This window comes from Uloborus diversus, chromosome 1, assembly GCF_026930045.1.
Source record: "Uloborus diversus isolate 005 chromosome 1, Udiv.v.3.1, whole genome shotgun sequence".
Lineage (NCBI taxonomy): Eukaryota > Metazoa > Arthropoda > Arachnida > Araneae > Uloboridae > Uloborus > Uloborus diversus.
This window is the reverse complement of record NC_072731.1, coordinates 133417000-133434041: the sequence shown is the minus strand read 5'-3', so window position 1 is coordinate 133434041 and position 17042 is coordinate 133417000. Positions and strand designations below refer to the sequence as shown.

The 17042-nt window shown below is 32.5% G+C and overlaps 1 protein-coding gene across 2 annotated transcripts in view; it reads right to left on the bottom strand.

Annotated features, from left to right (window-relative positions):
- The window catches only part of LOC129232198 (ATP-dependent 6-phosphofructokinase-like), a 122037-nt gene extending 105107 nt beyond the window's left edge, over positions 1–16930 (bottom strand). The window contains exons 1-4 of one of the 2 annotated variants that reach the window (XM_054866436.1): positions 16801–16930; positions 14684–14774; positions 6976–7106; positions 3999–4150 (exon numbers count right to left, since the gene is read on the bottom strand). In XM_054866436.1, coding sequence (XP_054722411.1) covers positions 3999–4150; positions 6976–7106; positions 14684–14700 — 300 coding nt within the window. In that variant the 5' untranslated portion in view covers positions 14701–14774; positions 16801–16930. Of the gene's footprint in view, positions 1–3998; positions 4151–6975; positions 7107–14683; positions 14775–16788 lie in introns of both variants that reach the window. The other variant, XM_054866438.1, reaches the window with a different exon arrangement.
- Between the last annotated feature and the right edge of the window lie 112 nt (positions 16931–17042).

Below are 17042 nucleotides of genomic sequence, written 5' to 3'. Positions count from 1 at the left end.
TTGAAAGCAGTTTTTTCTTCTGGATTGGACAATAGCGATGTGAATCTTCAGTGGGCAGAGTTTAAGGAAAATCTAGCAAATACGGTTAGGGATCATGTTCCTTTTAGGAGAAAGGGTGTCAACACTAAAATTTGGGCAATGTGGTTCTCCAGGGAAACTAAAGACGCTCTAAATTACAAGCAAGCTGCTTTTTATAGGTTTAGAGAAACAGGTCACAGTGCAGATAGGCTCCAATATTGTAAGGCAAGGCGTAAATTTAAGTATTTGGTACGGATTCAGAAAAGAGAGTTGGAGCAAAGACTGGCAGATAACATAAACAGGAATCCCAAGAGGTTTTTTGCATACGCTAATTCGGGGAAAGTTCGAAATAGTCATATTGGGCCACTGGTTGATGAGCACGGAATTTTAATTCAGGACGATAGTGATATTGCTAATGTTCTTAATAACTTTTTTTCGAGTGTTTTTAACGATAACTGTATCTCAACAGTTGACACCAACAAGACACAAGCTATAGTACAGCTTGAGGACTTTGTATTTTCCAGGGATGACGTTTTACTTCATTTGAAAAAAATTAAAGAGACTAAGGCTCCGGGGCCAGATGATATTTATCCGAAAATTTTAGTTGAATGTGCAGAGGAATTAGCAGATGTAATCGCAAACATTTTCAATGCTTCTTATAATTCGGGGACAGTGCCAGAGGACTGGAAGCTGGCTAACATTACACCGCTCTTCAAGAAAGGGTCTAAAGGGAGTGCGGGAAATTATAGACCTGTGAGTCTAACTTCGGTGGTTTGCAAAATTTTTGAAACATTGATGAAAATTAAGATAGCAAATTTTCTAGAGACTAATAATCTATTGACTAGTTTTCAGTACGGTTTCAGGAAAGGTAAATCTTGTGCAACTAATTTATTACATTTCTATGACAAAGTTACCATGGCTTTGGACAATAAGAAGCCTGTAGATGTTGTTTACATTGATTTTCAAAAAGCTTTCGATAAGGTACCGCATGTTGCTCTACTTAGCAAATTAGCTGATATAGGAATAGGAGGGAAAACTTTCATTTGGGTAAAAAATTGGCTCACCGGAAGGAAACAAAGAGTAGTTGTAAGGGGAAATTATTCTAATTGGAGTGAGGTCTTAAGCGGGGTTCCTCAAGGATCAGTGTTAGGGCCTGTTTTGTTCATTGTCTTTATGAACGATATTCACAAAAATATTTCTGGGAACATGAATTGTTTTGCTGATGATGTCAAAGTTATGGGGACTAGAAAATGAAGAACAAGCAAATCAGCTGCAAGAGGATCTAGATCATATTACGGAGTGGGCTGATAAATGGGGTATGGCTGTTAATGTTGGGAAATGTCAAGTGCTACATTTAGGGCATGGAAATAAGTGTACAAGTTATTATTTGCAAGGTTCAGTCATTAGTCAGGCAGACAAAGTTACTGATCTGGGGGTCCTAATAAGTCAGAATTTAAAGTTTAGCCAACAGTGCAGCATTGCTAGCAACAAAGCCAATAAGATGCTTGGGTTTATCAATAGATCTATTTCAAATAAATCTAAAGAAGTTCTTCTGCCCTTATATAGAAGTTTGGTAAGACCCCATTTGGAGTATGCTGTTCAGTTTTGGTCTCCTTATCTTAAGAAAGACATTAATGTATTGGAAAGGGTTCAAAGGCGGGCTACAAGGCTAATAAGTGGACTTTCCCACTTAGATTATGATTCCAGGCTTAGAAGGCTAAAAATGTACAGTCTTGAGCAAAGAAGAGACCGAGGGGACATGATTCAGCTGTTTAAATTTATTAAAACGAAAGGTGTTATGGGGTTAAAGTTTAGCACTGAAAACAGGACAAGGGGTCATTGTTTTAAGCTATTTAAATCTCAGGCTAACATGGATATTAGGAAAAATTATTATTTTAGCAGGATAGTGGAACCTTGGAACAGCTTACCGGAAGAGGTGGTAATGAGCAAAGGAGTAGACAGTTTTAAGAGGGCCATTGATCTTCACTGGGGATTGTAAATTGACTAGGACCAGTCTAGCTGGGCCCAGAGCCTGTTGCTGGTCGTCACTTTTGTATTTGTATTTGTATTCTTTATTATTTGGATTTTAAAATGAATAGTTTTGTTTTTCAGAAAGAGGTTTGTTACTAAAAAGGTTTTATTTTTTCTTTTTATAGATCTTCTCCTTTAAATATGTAAGTTGGTGCAAATGTTGATATGAAAAATGAGGTAAAATGAGATTATGTTTGGAACATGGTTTAAAGTGTCCACAAACAGCATAAAAGTGGCAACTAATTAAAATGAAAAATTGTTAACAAGTATCAAATTGTCTTTGGAAATCCAGTTGCTATGCAAACCAGGAGGCTAACAACAGTGCAGAATAATGCATTTACATCAGATTATGTTGCGTAATTAATTGTGAATACAGTGAAATTCCCTTATAACAAATACCAATACAACAAAACATCCGTTTAACACAGTAATTTTCAGTCCTATTTTAATATCCATTTCATTGCTGAAATTCCATTAGAACGAAACTCTCGTAACCACGAATAATTTTCGATCCCTTGAAGTTTGTTGTAATGGGATTTTATTGAAATCCCGTTACAACGAAAGCAGTATTTAAACCAGGGTTGGCAAAAACCCGGGTTTTTTTAAAAAAGCCCATGGACCCAGGGTTTTTTTAAATAAAACCCCAAAAAAAAAAACCCAACTAAAGCTGGGTTTTTCAAAAGAAATGTGGGGTTTTTTTTGTCTTTTTTTAGGGAAAAGGTGGAGTACTCGTAGCATATTGTAGTATAAGTATATGGACAAAGCACAAAAATTGTCTTGATAAAAAAAGCTGGAAAATTCAGCATTTTCTGAAGAAGGGTATAAAAGACGACAAAATTCAAGAATGGTGAAGTTTCAGATTTTTTTAGTTTCCATGATTACCAACAGTTAAGGCAAAGTTACTTCTTGAGTGATAAAATCTATTGTTTATTTGTTCGTTTTTTATTGCGACATTTTTTTTTTTTTTGTATTTTACTTTACTGTATTTCATTTTGTTATGCAAAACTACTGTAGAACCTCAAGTAGTTTAAATCCCTTTTTACTGAATTCCAGCTTAATTAAGACATTTCTTTGAATTTTATGTTGCCTGTTTTTCTATTTCTGTGTACTTAGTAAGAAATATTAAACTTTTTCGTAAGATAATGAAAATACTGTACATCCTATTTCGTTTTCTGTCCGACCATTTGTAAAACCTGTTAATTTCTGAAAAATATACCTTGTTTATTCGAGTTTTGTGACATGTTGGTTTGCAGAAAATAATTCACATGAGAGCCTTTTAGCTAAAGTAGTATTCTTTGTACAATCTGCAAATACCGAGAAAATCTGACGTGACAGGACTTAGTCAAGATAATTTGAGTTCCTTATTGACCAGTTGAAGGAAAAAGTTAAATATATTTATTTAAAATCTTTGAAGCATTTTTTAATGCCCTTAAGAGTTAAGAAATACTATTAAAGTTCAAAATTCATTTTTTATGCCCATTGCCTATTGTGAAGAAGAAATAAAAAAGTTTAAATTGTAAAAGTATTTAAATTAATTATTTTTTAAAAAAAGTTCTCAGAAAATTTTAAAAAACCCAAAAGTGGGCTAAATAATGGGTTTTTTTAAATGGGTTTTTTCAAAAAAACCCATTGGGTCCAACCCAATTGGGTCCAATCCGGCCAACCCTGATTTAAACTGCATAATATGAGCTTTGATACCTTTTGTAGTAAAAAAATCCAAATGTGCAAACATATTGATACATTCTGAATATTTTATAAAATTCTGAAATGTGTGTGTGTGTGTGATAGATATAAAGCCAAAATCTAGTATTAAAGACAAAACTTCTGGTCCCAAGATGGTTATAAGAGTTTTCTGTGGTATCAGAGTTAGAAACTTATTTTAAAACTGCATTCAAAATAGAATCTTTAACAGGATTAAATTTCCAATAAGAAGTTATTCAGAAACTCACTTTATGAATAATACTTGAAACACTGGCCCATGTAGCTTCTATAATATGATCACCACCATCCACCATACCTTGGTAGCCTTCTTTAATGAAATACACTCGGCAGCCAAGATACAATCCCATTCTTACAACTGCTCTGACAGCAGCATTCATACCTAGCAACGAGCAAGATCTATTTTTAATAAAATGGAAATAGCTATAGATTAACATAAAGTAAAGTTACTCCATAAATGCTTTACTGAACAGCCAATTGAAATGTTGATTTTATATTTTTAAAATTTCTTATAACTCAAAACATTTTAAATTTCAGTCAAATTTGTGCCAAAAAATATGCTTTTATGAACATGTTTTATTATTTTTTCAATGTAAAAATTTTCTTTCGACATTGAAATGAAAAATAAAAAAATGCTCTGAAAATTGAAGGCTAATTGTTCTGAGGAGCCCAAAGTTTGTAAAAGCAATACCATAACTTTTTCACAAATGGTCAATATTCTCCACTTTGGGCTCCCCCCCCCCCCCCCGCACTCCCGAACACACAACAACGACATTTCTAAATAATGTTTTCTTTTTTTTTTTTTTTTTGGAGTTTCCATTCACATTTTGAAAATATTTTCAAATGTAGAACACAAAACAGAAATTCTGTGATTTTTAGCCTTGTTTTCTTATTTCATAAACATGCTCAACAAAATTGCCCAATAGCTATATTACATCTCTTATTCCTGAAATTCTTCAGAAAACTAGTTCATATTAAGAACATTAAGAATAATTAATAATACATAGGTTTATAGCAAATCCTTTCCAAAAAAAAAACAAAAAACCAAAAGAGCTTGATACAGAAAATTTAATGTCTTAAGTTCAAGAGACTGAAGTCCAGTGCTTGTGCTTCCACACTGCAGCTCTGCTTTTAATTCCAGGCCCGCTTCGATTTGGCCTTTTATCTCTTCAGTGGGTCAATAAAATGAGTATCAAGAGTGCTTAGGAGCTAAAGCACTGGGGGTTCCGGGTTTGGCTTATTATTTGACAGATCATCTGCCTTGCACCCCAGAGCTTTCAGACCAGGGCTGCAGAGTGGGAAGAAAAATGGCTCGACTCTGACTCCTGAATTTTAAAACGTCCAACTCCGGCTTTTTTAATTAATTTTAATTTTTTCAATTTCCCTCTTCTCATGGGAAGGGGGTAAACCTCGAAACAGAGATTGAAATATTTATTCTTTTCAATGGAATTCTCGTGTTGCATTTCATTAAAAAACCTAAGATGCATAGCACCTTAGAAATCCAATTTTAAAATCAAATTTTCCAATAGTTGCAATTTTGAAAGTGAGGTTACTTAAAAATTCCATTTTTTTAAGCACTGGAAAGGATTAGTTTGCTCCCTTTTAAAGGTTTAACAATTTATGTGGATCAAATTGTGGGCTTTCAATTTTTGAAAGCTGTAACTTGAGAGAAAACAAAAACTTTCTTGCTAAGTCGAAAAACTTTTCTTGAGAGTTTCGGTCCATCCCGGGTGACACCCAACTTTTAGGTGATGCTCCAAGTTAATGTCAGAGTTTATCTTTTACTAATAACAAAGCTGAAAGTCTCTCTGTCTGGATGTTGGGAGGATGTCTGGATCTCTGTGAAGCGCATAGTGCCTGGACAAAATTTGGCACAAAGTTAGTTTGCAGCATGGGGGTGTGCACCTTGAAGCGATTTTTCAAAAATTCGATGTGGCTCTTTTTCTATTTCAATTTTAAGAACAAAATTATCATTAGATGACGAGTAAATTACGAAATTATCATAACGTGGAACCATAACAAGGGCACAAGCCAATTGGTAAGATACAAAATTATCATAATGTGGAACCATAACATGGGTACAAGCCAACTGGCGAGAAAATTCACCATACATTATTTGTAAATATACAGGCGAATAAAAAGATCTTTTGATTTTTCTATTACGGGCAAAGCCGTGCGGGTACCACTAGTAAAAAATATAAATACTTATATATACCGTATTTTCCTGCATATAATCCGCCGATTATCTGCTAAAAAAGGCAAAGTTTATGAGGTGCAGATTATACGCAGCCGCGGATTATCTGTGATTTTTTCCCCTTAACACCAACGCATTGAACCTCAATATTTTTACAGTAGGATTCACCGATCGAGACCATACGACGACTGAATGTTGTTTATTTTACGAAGCATGCTTGTTCTTCCTCGCTGTATGCCTGTATGTTGTTTACTTTACGTTTCTTGAATGTTCCTATTGGCGATTCAGGTCATGTAAAATAAGCAAGATTACAGTGAAATAGGTAGCCATTTGCACAAGATTAGACTGCAATACTATACTATAATCAAGCATACTATAATCAAGATTTCAAAAATAAATCATTATATTTTAGATAATATTTCAGATTAATTTTGATTATGCCTTCAAAGTAATTACTTTTTCACGTTTTTAGTTTAGTTGGTCAAATGGTTTGTTAAATTCAAACTTTATTTTTTTACATCCTATTATAGGCTGATTATACGAAGCTTTTTTTTCTTCAGGTTGATTTTAGGCAACCTGCTCAAGCGATACATTCCTTTTATTATTATATAACTAATATCAAAGTAAAAAATATATTATTATTTGAGAGTAATTACTTAGAAAATGTTAGACAACAAAAAAATTTGCTGACAGTTTTATTAGTTTAAGACCATGCATTTCTTAATTCACTATTTCTGTGTTGTTTCTTTTTCTTTTTTGTCTTTTATATTTGAAAAATCTATCACCAAATTGATTTGCAATTATGGTGGAAGTACTTTGAAAGTGTAAACACTTTCAAAGTACTTCCATCTGTTGATAATACACTGATCCATGATGTTTGACAACCCTTAAACTCATTAGGTATAATATACGAATGATTAAATTAGAAAAGCATTTACTTTACATTGTTTCTAAAAAAGACTATTCTCATTACCTGGAAAATAAAATCATGAACTGAAAACAAAAAAGTTTACCTTGGGAATCGCCTCCACTTGTAAAAACACCAATAACTTTGCCCTTTTGAGCTCCATGTGCCACAGATATCCCTTCCCGGCTAACAGGTTCCATCTTGACTGGAATTCTATCGTAGGTTGATTCCAAATTACTATAAAAAGATAATTAATTTGAATATTTTCATTAAAAATATTTATTACATTTTATCTTAGGGAGTATTTTTCCTCAACTGACTTAATAATAGTCAATACGATTCTGCTGTTCAATCATCAATTAAATAATTCAGTTAAAAAAAATAAATATTCTAACTGCATCCTCTACACGTTATAAAGAAATTTTCTAAATGTTATTATATATGCATGCAATAAAGTCACTGACACACCGCTACAAAATTGGAAGTTTATTAAAATTGACTAAATATAAACATTCCATTTAAAGCTTTTGAAAGTGAGTAATTTTCCGTAGAACTAGAATTATAGTCCATTTCAGCAAATTTCTAATTTCAGAAACATTTTTGGTATCTGTCCCTCCATTAATCATTCCATAGAAAATGTCCTGCCAGAGCATACAGTTCCACAAATACCTGGGAAATAGATCAAGAAATTATAATCCCCAGAATCTTTTTGGTTTGACCAAGCTTTCATTTGAGCATGATCCTGTCTTGAGAGTTCATGTCAACAAAATAAAAGAACTGTGGTCACAGTTTATGATATCAATCTCATATTGTTATCAAAATTACTTAGTCCTGATTTCCACCATTCATTTGTTCATGATCCGAATATTTAAAAAATTTTGGCCAGACATTGCAATACAAGCTTATAAATTTTAACAAATCATTCAAAAAGAAATGTTTTTTGTTCAAATAACAATTCATTATTTAGAGTGAATTATATGGGAAGACCTATATTGAGGCATTGAGGGACCAGAACTCCTAAAAATTTCAAGTAATTAAAGGGATCCGCTATTAGGGAGTGTCTGTTAAATCAGGTTTCACCGTATTTGACAACTACATAACTTAAAAATGAGTTCCATAACTTAAATAAAGAAAAACTTGCTAATTCTATGTTTTTTTTTTTTAAAACTCTTTCTGTCATGAAAAATCTTGACAGCAAACCATCCTCTAAGACAGCATGATTCGGCTACTATTGATTTCATTATTTTTTTTTCAGCTGACATCTGGCACGATATGCCATCACCCTCTCTCTCCATAAAACTTATGCTATTCCATCTCCAAGCTGGTCTCTAGTTTAAGACGTGATCTCTTGTTGGCCTGCTTTGAATGCACCCTTTTACTGACAAGTATTGAAAAATTGTTACAAATACAATTATTACATTACATAGATCAGAAATTTTACCTCCATAATACTAGAGAAAAAATATGATGCTTTGTTCAGTTAAAATGCTCTTTTCAAGCAGCACACTGCAACACATATAATACTAATTGACCCGGAAAACCTTGTTCTGCCACATAAATTATTTCTAGTAAATATTTTGGTTGTTAATTAAAAAATAACAAATGTATTGCAAGTGAGTGAGGATGGGATCTATTACAGAAAGAGGAATGAAGTGCTGTAGAAGATGATGATAGACTATAAAAACAAAGAAGAGAACACCACCCTTTCATTTTCTCAATACAATGTATTTTATTAACGTAACGAACAAATTCATTGTTTGATCTCTTAAAAGTTAAGCGTAGTGTGAAAAAAGTAATACATTTTTACTTTCCTCTATATCTAATATATAGAAGAAAGTATCGGATTTGTGCAAATTTTCGAATTTCGAAGGATTCGAACGTTTTGAGGTGTGCTGAGTCCATTTCGACTATTTTTGGAAAATGTCTGTCTGTCTGTGTGTGTGTATGTGTGTGTGTCACGTCTGTGTGTGTCACGTCTGTGTGTGACCAGTTTTTTGTGGCCTCTCTACAGCAAAAACTACTGCATGAAATCGAACGAAATTTGGTACACATATGTGCCCCTATGTGAACTTGTGCCCATTGGTTTTTGGCGCGAATTCCTCCAAGGGGGGTGGAGCAATGGGACGTTTTTTGAGTTATGCGTGATTGCTATTCCTCAGGAAGTAACTGGCGGAATCAAACAAAATTTGGTCCATATGTTGCAGTAACAGGAACAGGTGTTGATTCAATTTTGGTGTCAATAACTCAAACGGCGGTTGAGCTATAGAACGTTTTTTGTCGCCAATTGTGACTGCTGTATCTCAAGAAATAATGAACGGAATGAACGAAAAATTTATCGGCAAGTAGCCCTTAGTGGGTATAAAAGCTGATTTTAATTTGGTGTCAACAGCTAAAAAGGGGGTAGCGCAATCGCCCGTTCTTTTTTTCCATTGTGAGTGCCCTATCTCAAGAAGTAATGCTACGTTCTGGTTGAAATTTGGAATATATGTGAATCCATACGTTAACAGGCTTTGGTTCAATTTTGACACCAATCGCTCCAAGGGGTTGTTTTTTGTTTTTTTTTTTTGCGAATAAAAATAGCTTTATTAATGCAACAATAAGAAAGATAAATCGTAATAGATTGTCGTCTGCGTATTTCTCGTGATTTTAATTGTATGGAAATGATCGGAAATATTATCTCAATGATTTAAAATTTTTAACTGTTGCCATCTTATGTTTCTTAACAAATAAAATATTTGTAATTAATTCAAGCAAGGCTTTTAAAATAACTTTCAATTTTCGCTCTTTGCTTTGCTTTTGCAATAATTCAGACATTGAGATGTTCGTCAAGTTTTTGCGTGTGTAATTTAGTTTTTGTTGGGAATATTGCTTCCTCGTCAAGCATGGGGAGGAATCAGAAAAAAAAGAAAAATATAGAGGAAAGTTTCGTGATGACAACTACTAGTTTTAAATCCTAATATAAAATAAAAGGAAGGAAATCAATATTCATTTCGAGGAGAAATTGAGTGAACGATATTTTTTGTTAGTCCCTCTTTAGCCAACACAAATAAGCTCAATGGTTTGCTCAAGCGAGAACATGTCATAATTGTCCACCCAGGGTTGTTTGGTTTAAACCACGTTGGTTTAAACCAATTGGTTTTTTTAGAAAAACCATGCGGTTTTTTTAAAAAACCATGCGGTTTTTTTTTAATGTTTTTTTTTTTTTAAGCCAAAAAAAAAAAATCCATTTTACAGGTTTACATTGATTTCCCCACACATATTGAAAAATGTAAAATTCCATTTATGCTAAGTTCCTAGCTAAGTTGCAGATACTAAAATTGCAAAGTTGCTCCTTCAAAATGTATTACAAGCTTTAATCGAAAAAAAAATTAATATATTTTTTATTTCATATTGTGCCATAAAGCAGATTTCAGTCAACTTCCATTATTATGCTTAATTTGCATGATTAGTTAAGATTTACTAAGGATTGAATCTTTTATTGTAGATGCAATCCATTATATTGCTCACTCCTGTTGCAGGGGTGTGACATTTTTGCCCATTTATTTGCACTTTCCTGGAATTTTAACTTTGACTTGTAATGTAATCAACAGTCCAACTTAATTGTTTGCACCTAAAAATTAAGATTTGTTCTGCAGGTGAACACAAATAATATTTTTTGAATCAAATTTAAAAAAAAAAGTTTAAACTTCATTATGCTTAAAAATATAACTTTTACCTTTATTCGATAATTATTCATATTATGTTGGTTTTATAAAGTTTTTTTCTTGGATCTTCATTATATTTTATCTTAACCCGCATCACAACCACTTCTTGAAGTATTTCGTATCATAAAAGGTCTAGATATAAATGCATACTAATATGTTAATCAAGTCAAACATTTCAATCAATATTTCCCCGCAGAAAGCTATTTTAATTATTTAATTTAGTTACAAGATTTTGTTCTTATCTCTTTAATTATTCAAGATATTAGGTATAATGTGACTATTGAATAACTGTTAATTACATGGAACCTTAATTACCTACCGAAAATTAATTGTTTTTCTTGCAAATAGTATTTAAACAAAAAAAAAAACGGTTTAAACCAAAAAAACCTGGTTTAAACCAAAAAAAAAAAAAAAACGATTTTTTTGGTTTTTTGAAAAAAAACCGTTTTTTTTACCAACCCTGTGTCCACCTGATGTCCATGGTGTGTCCAAATCTAAGCCACAAACACACATATCATTTATCTTTGCGACTTATTAATTTCATTGCAAAAGTCAACTTTATAAAGGGGTTTGAATTCAATTGGCACATTTATGGGAATCATTGGAATTCGTTGCAGCAAAACATTTTGGCTCGGAATTCACCATTCAAAACAATGGCTTCAATAACGTTTATCATTTTTTAAGTGACCAACCGCGAACCGAAATGTATCATGAATTTTTCATGATACATTTGCTCAGTTAACGTTTTGAAAGTCCAAAATTCTGCCTATTAGCAAAGAAAATATTTTTAAGGGTATTTCTGTAGGGTCCAAGAGCATGTTTTCCATAATTTATTTCAATTCTTGTCTCGATACAGTATTATTATTTAACTCAAAAATTTTTGAGTCAATTAAAACGAAAGTTATTTGGTGTTGAAGCTTCAAATTTGAGGTCTGTGCTGTGTTTGCTCCCACCTTTTGAGAACTGCCCTCCTAATTTATGCATTGTGTGCATACATTGGGTAATATGCGATCAATGAGAGCATTTTGAGCATCAACGATAGTGCGGAAATTAGTGGGCAATTTTATGCATCCAGTATTTTCACAGACAGCAACTTTTTGATCTTGTAGCATTTGGACATACACGTTTATTCTTAGCAGTACCTTTCTATGTTAAGACATAGGTGGCAATGATTTCAAGCAAGGGTTGATCTGGTCAGGGTATGTTGAACACGGAAAGAAGGGAAGTATTTGTCTAAAATCACCCTGAAAGGAATAACAGAGTGCCGCTGAATAGTTTGTCACTGTTTTTTACACCTTTCAGTGTTCTTCAAGAGAATGTTTGTGTGCTATAGTGCATTCATCTCAGGTTATGATTTTGCATTCTTTCAGTACTGTGGTCATGGACGATTGTTTTCTTCTTTCGCACCCTGCATCTGGTTTTGAATATTAAGTGCCATACCATATTAAACGCTGCAAGAATAGTTCTACCGCCATACAATAAAGTTGCTGCAATGCCAAAAGATGCCTGAGAATTAGCGAAATGAGAAATGATTTGTTTGTTCCACCTGAGGTGCATTAAAAAAAAAAGAATCCACTTTGTCTCATCGAATATGCCAGGGGTTCAATTACGATGTCTCTATCCAGTTTTTTTCTTTCTTTTCTTATATTATTTTACTACCTATTCTTATACCTACCAAAAATTTCATAAAAATCGGTTGAGCCATTTGGGAGGAGTTCAAACACAAACACTATGACATGGGATTTTAATATATTAGATCATGGCCCCACTGAATTTCTGCTACGCTTACGAGCCTTGCCAATTTTTGACTTTTCTGTGTTAAACAGATGCAGCTCATGCATCCACCAATCAATATCAATGTTTCAAAGTTTGATTATATTTTTGATAGGACATCGTCCATTTTGACCACAAGGTTCACCACAAGGAACCCCTGCATCCACCAATCAATGGCAAAGTAATGGAAACAGGAGTACCCTGTAGCGCCCTCTTTGGTTTGTCTGCAAATAAAATGTTCGTAATTAATTTAAGCAAGGTTTTTACAATGATTTTCAACAATAGTTTTTCAAATGATTTTCAACAATGATTTTAACAACAATTTCTAAAAAAAAAAAATCTGCATAGGGACACCCTGATTACATAGCAATATGAAATATACTTTATGTCCTATTCTCATACTTAGCAAATAACCTTAAAATTTTCATGAAAATCGGTAGAGCCGTCTCGGAGGAGTTCAATAACTAAAAATGCAGCAGGAGATTTTTATATATTAGATGTCCTATTCTCATACCTACACCTAAAAAATTTCATGAAAATCAGTCGAGCTGTTCCGGAGAAGTTCAATAACTAACACTGTGACACGAGATTTTTATCTACACTAAACTCCCGACTATCGGCGGTTGGATAATCCGTGGGCCTTTTCACATTTTTTTTTCTTCAACAGTGGTGAAGTATGATTATATTATTGTTTGATTTTGGCTTCTACATATATTTTTTACAATCAATGTTATTCTTTTTAGCTATAACTTAAATGCATGTGTGAGTTTTATTCCTATTTTTTAGCTATCGTATACACCGGTATAATTTTTTTAACTATAATTTGGATTATCCGCGGTTTTGCTTATCCATGGTTACCATGCCACCCTAATCCATGGATAATCAGGAGTTTACTGTATTAGATTCAATGTAACCCATGTTTAAGAAAATTGCCTTACGTGAGACTACATAATCTATGGTTGCCGTTTCCGAAAATTTAGTGCTGAGAACACATTCTAAAGCCTGAAAATTTATTTTAAAAAAACTTTACAAATTGTTTTGAATTTTTTACAGGGGAGGATAGTTTTTGAAAATTTCAGAGTGTTATCAAAAAATTTTACTTGAGTTCACTCTTGCCCCTGGCCATACCCCTCCCCCCCACAGACCCCATGCCCTAAACTGAAATCCTCTATCCGCCCCTGATCAGCGTAACCAAATTTTGTTACAGTAAAATGACTATACTGGTCCCTTGGACTTTGTTAAAATAGATTTGACTGAAAAAGTTTGTATTTAAGAAAGGGAAAAAGTTTTACTTTCAAGAAGATTTTCATGATTCATCAACTGTAATATTCTTTATGAATGGGGTTGTTTCCTTCAGTCAAAAGTGCTACTTTTAGTCACAGAAATTGATAGAATAAGAAAAAAAAATAATATGGACCCAGAAAATACTTTTATTTTCCCCAACAGTTATTTTTGAATTAATTTTTTAAAATGTCCGATTTTCAAACAAGGCGTGGTCTTTAAGATGTCACAAATGATGTCCTTTGCCGCATTTTTCATTGCATTTCCACGTTATGATAATCAAGCAGCAAATTAAAAATTGCCTCTATGCTAGCTATCAACCATATTGTTGCCAGTACATATGAGTAAAGATGCAAATTAAATATTGTGCTCTTCTGAATGACAATAGTGAATGGCATTTCATCATTTGTGATGTCATCGGCAGAAGCCGTTAAACAATAAAAGCGCACCAATTAAAGTAATTTTTTTAAAAATTAAACTTAGTCAAATTATTTAAAAAATGGTCAGATCCTATGTTTTTAAGCATGCTCTTTCAGAAAAAAATACTTTTAAAATTTTGGAAACGACTCCATTTTGAAAATGTAAAGGATACTTCTTTTAAAAGAAATCAAATTTACTGTTAGTGCAGTTCTGTTTAAAAAAAGAGAAAACTAGTTTTGAAATGATGAACTTAAAAATAATAATATAAAAATTAGGTTATTACATATTGAAATTTGTTACGATAATAAGTAAAAACTTAATATAATGTATCATTAGTTATATGTTGTTGTTTTCTTGTGCCAGCTAGGCTGGCGATTTGGAGTAAGCTGCTTCACTTTTCCAACTATACCGTAATTTGATGTAAATAATATAATAAACTATATTATTAAATTTCAAAGAAAGAGCCTACCAAGTACAAAACAAAATTACTTTTCAGTCTTATAAAACTATCAATATGTTTTAACAAAGGGTTTGTAAATCAAGCAATTTATGGGAAATTTTTATAAAGTGCAATGTTCACAGATCAAGTGAAGAAACCTATCCCATTGTCTTCATTCTTTATGATTCATTACTCACTCTGGAAGGTCATCCATTGTAAATAGCCAATCCTTTAGTGTTGAGAAGATTAGAAGAGGAATCTCATGCAATCATCACATCAGTTAAAAAGCTGTCAAATAGGCATGAACAGGAAAACGAGTTGAAACATGATGCAGGAAAAAAAGATAATTTATAAATGACAAATTCATGCAGTTTCTACCAAACTAAAATTAAAAGATAGCTTGATTTATTTTATAAATAGATGCTCATACACAGTGCTGTAGTTGGTGGAAGATGCGAGGTGTGTAGTCCCCCCGAAATATTTGGCAAGTAAAAATGTAAATTTAATGAAAGTTGGTTTCCTGTCCTGGCCAAGAAAAATCCACCAACTATAACATATATTTTAGAAAAATTTACACTCTGCCAAATACTTGTTCCCAACTACAAAACTGCTCATCCATAACAATAAAACATGAATTCTCATTCCTAAGCAAAATAATAACGTAAAAAAAAATGATACAAAAAGAAAAAAAAACAATGAATATGAAAATATTATGTGGTAAGCATTTAGGGTATGCTAAAATTTTCTGTAGAAAAAACATGAAATTTAAAGTAGTAACATCACTACAGAAGATATTCACAATATAGATAGTATGACTTTCTATCAAATTTCAGGAGTATGAGTTCTTCGGTAATTCTGATTATATAAAGCATGCTCAAACTTTCCCGCATAAATTCTATCAAGCATGATTTAAGTGAACAGCAAGGACAATCAACTTGCTGTTGAAGGACAAAAAGATCCTGCATTGCCCAAACTTTAGACATAAGTAATAAGTATCACAAAACAATTCACTTGCTAACAGGAGGATTTCTTTCGACTCTAAACAAATTCAAATACATCTTTTTAAGAGGGAAAACAATTGCAAAAAGTTATGACTTAAATAAAATTTGAAAAATGTTGAGGAAAATGTTGAGGTGTTTAAAGATATTAAATTCATTCTTTCAAACTGCTCATCATGTCTAGTAAATTTCAAATATATTCTTAATTTTTGTAAAGTAATGATTTGAGTAAAAGCGTTTTCTTTTAACTTATTTTCAAGGTGTAATTGAGCACAAGGGGAACAAACAATAGAGGTGGTTTATAACAAAAAAAAGGTCCCCGATAAAAAAAAATTCCCAAACAAGTAAGAAAAAAATAAACAAATGAAAGATCGACAAGTAAACTGGAAGCACAAAAGAGCCTAGTTTTAAGCAGACAATAGCAAAAATAAAATTCAGTTTCCAAAAGATTCAATTAATTTTTTAAACATCAGTAAAACAAAAGTTATTCTGATGGATAAAAGGACAGACAGACAAATTTCTCCAGCACCCTACTTTTAAATTTATAGTCTTCAGACAAACTTTTTTTGCCTTGGTGGGGCAGTACATCCTCAAGGTTAAGAAACCAGTGTCATACAGGAAAAAAACAATAAACATTGCTAGTTCAAATGACACTTTATTTCTCAAAGCACCTTTCCGGTACCAATGTAATTAGTGAAAAAAATATATATAAATATTATATGTTTCTCATGTGAAGATTCTAGAATATATCCCATATTATAAATGAGGGAAAGGTTTAGTTTTTAAATACCCTTTTTTTTGTACTTAAACCTGTTCATTGTTTCTTCCCTTGAAGTGTCACCTGGAATTATCACTGTCAAATTATATATTCTGCTTCAAAAACTTTCAATTTTTTTTATTTATCATTTAACTAAAGAGTACAAAAGGAGACAAATTGCATTTTAAATGATTATTTTACTTTAAAATCTAATATACAACTTGTAAAAAACAATCAAATGTTATTCAAACAGTTCATGAACTAGATTTTGGGACCTGTAAATTTGTTTGTTAAAATACTATCTTACTAGTAAGTAACGACAGATATTAGGATTCAAATTTACACAAATGTAGGCTGAACTCAAGATTGTAACACTTCAGAATTCTAAGTGTTACAGAAGAAAAATTAAAGAGAATTAAATAGCCAGAAACGAGTTTTTATATTTTCGTATTTTGACGATGATAAATTAATTGGGAATGTTTCATGAAATGAGAAGTGAAATTCCGAACAAGAGAAAGACATGAAATTTCGCAAAAGCAATATTTACTATCTGTCTCACTTTCTTCTAGTGCTCACTGCTTTCTTCTCCCACATCAAAGATCACTGATCTTCCTCTTCGTCCTCTCGTCCCTTTCGCCCTTCAACTCAACATCTCCTCAACATCCAAAATTAAAGGGCTTTCGTTTTTCCTTCTCCTCAAAATGAGCGCCATCTCATGTCAAGGATTCAAGTTACTAGTGTCACATGTCACATACCACCAGATAAAAAAGGAGTATAAATACAATGCGCATTCAAAGAATC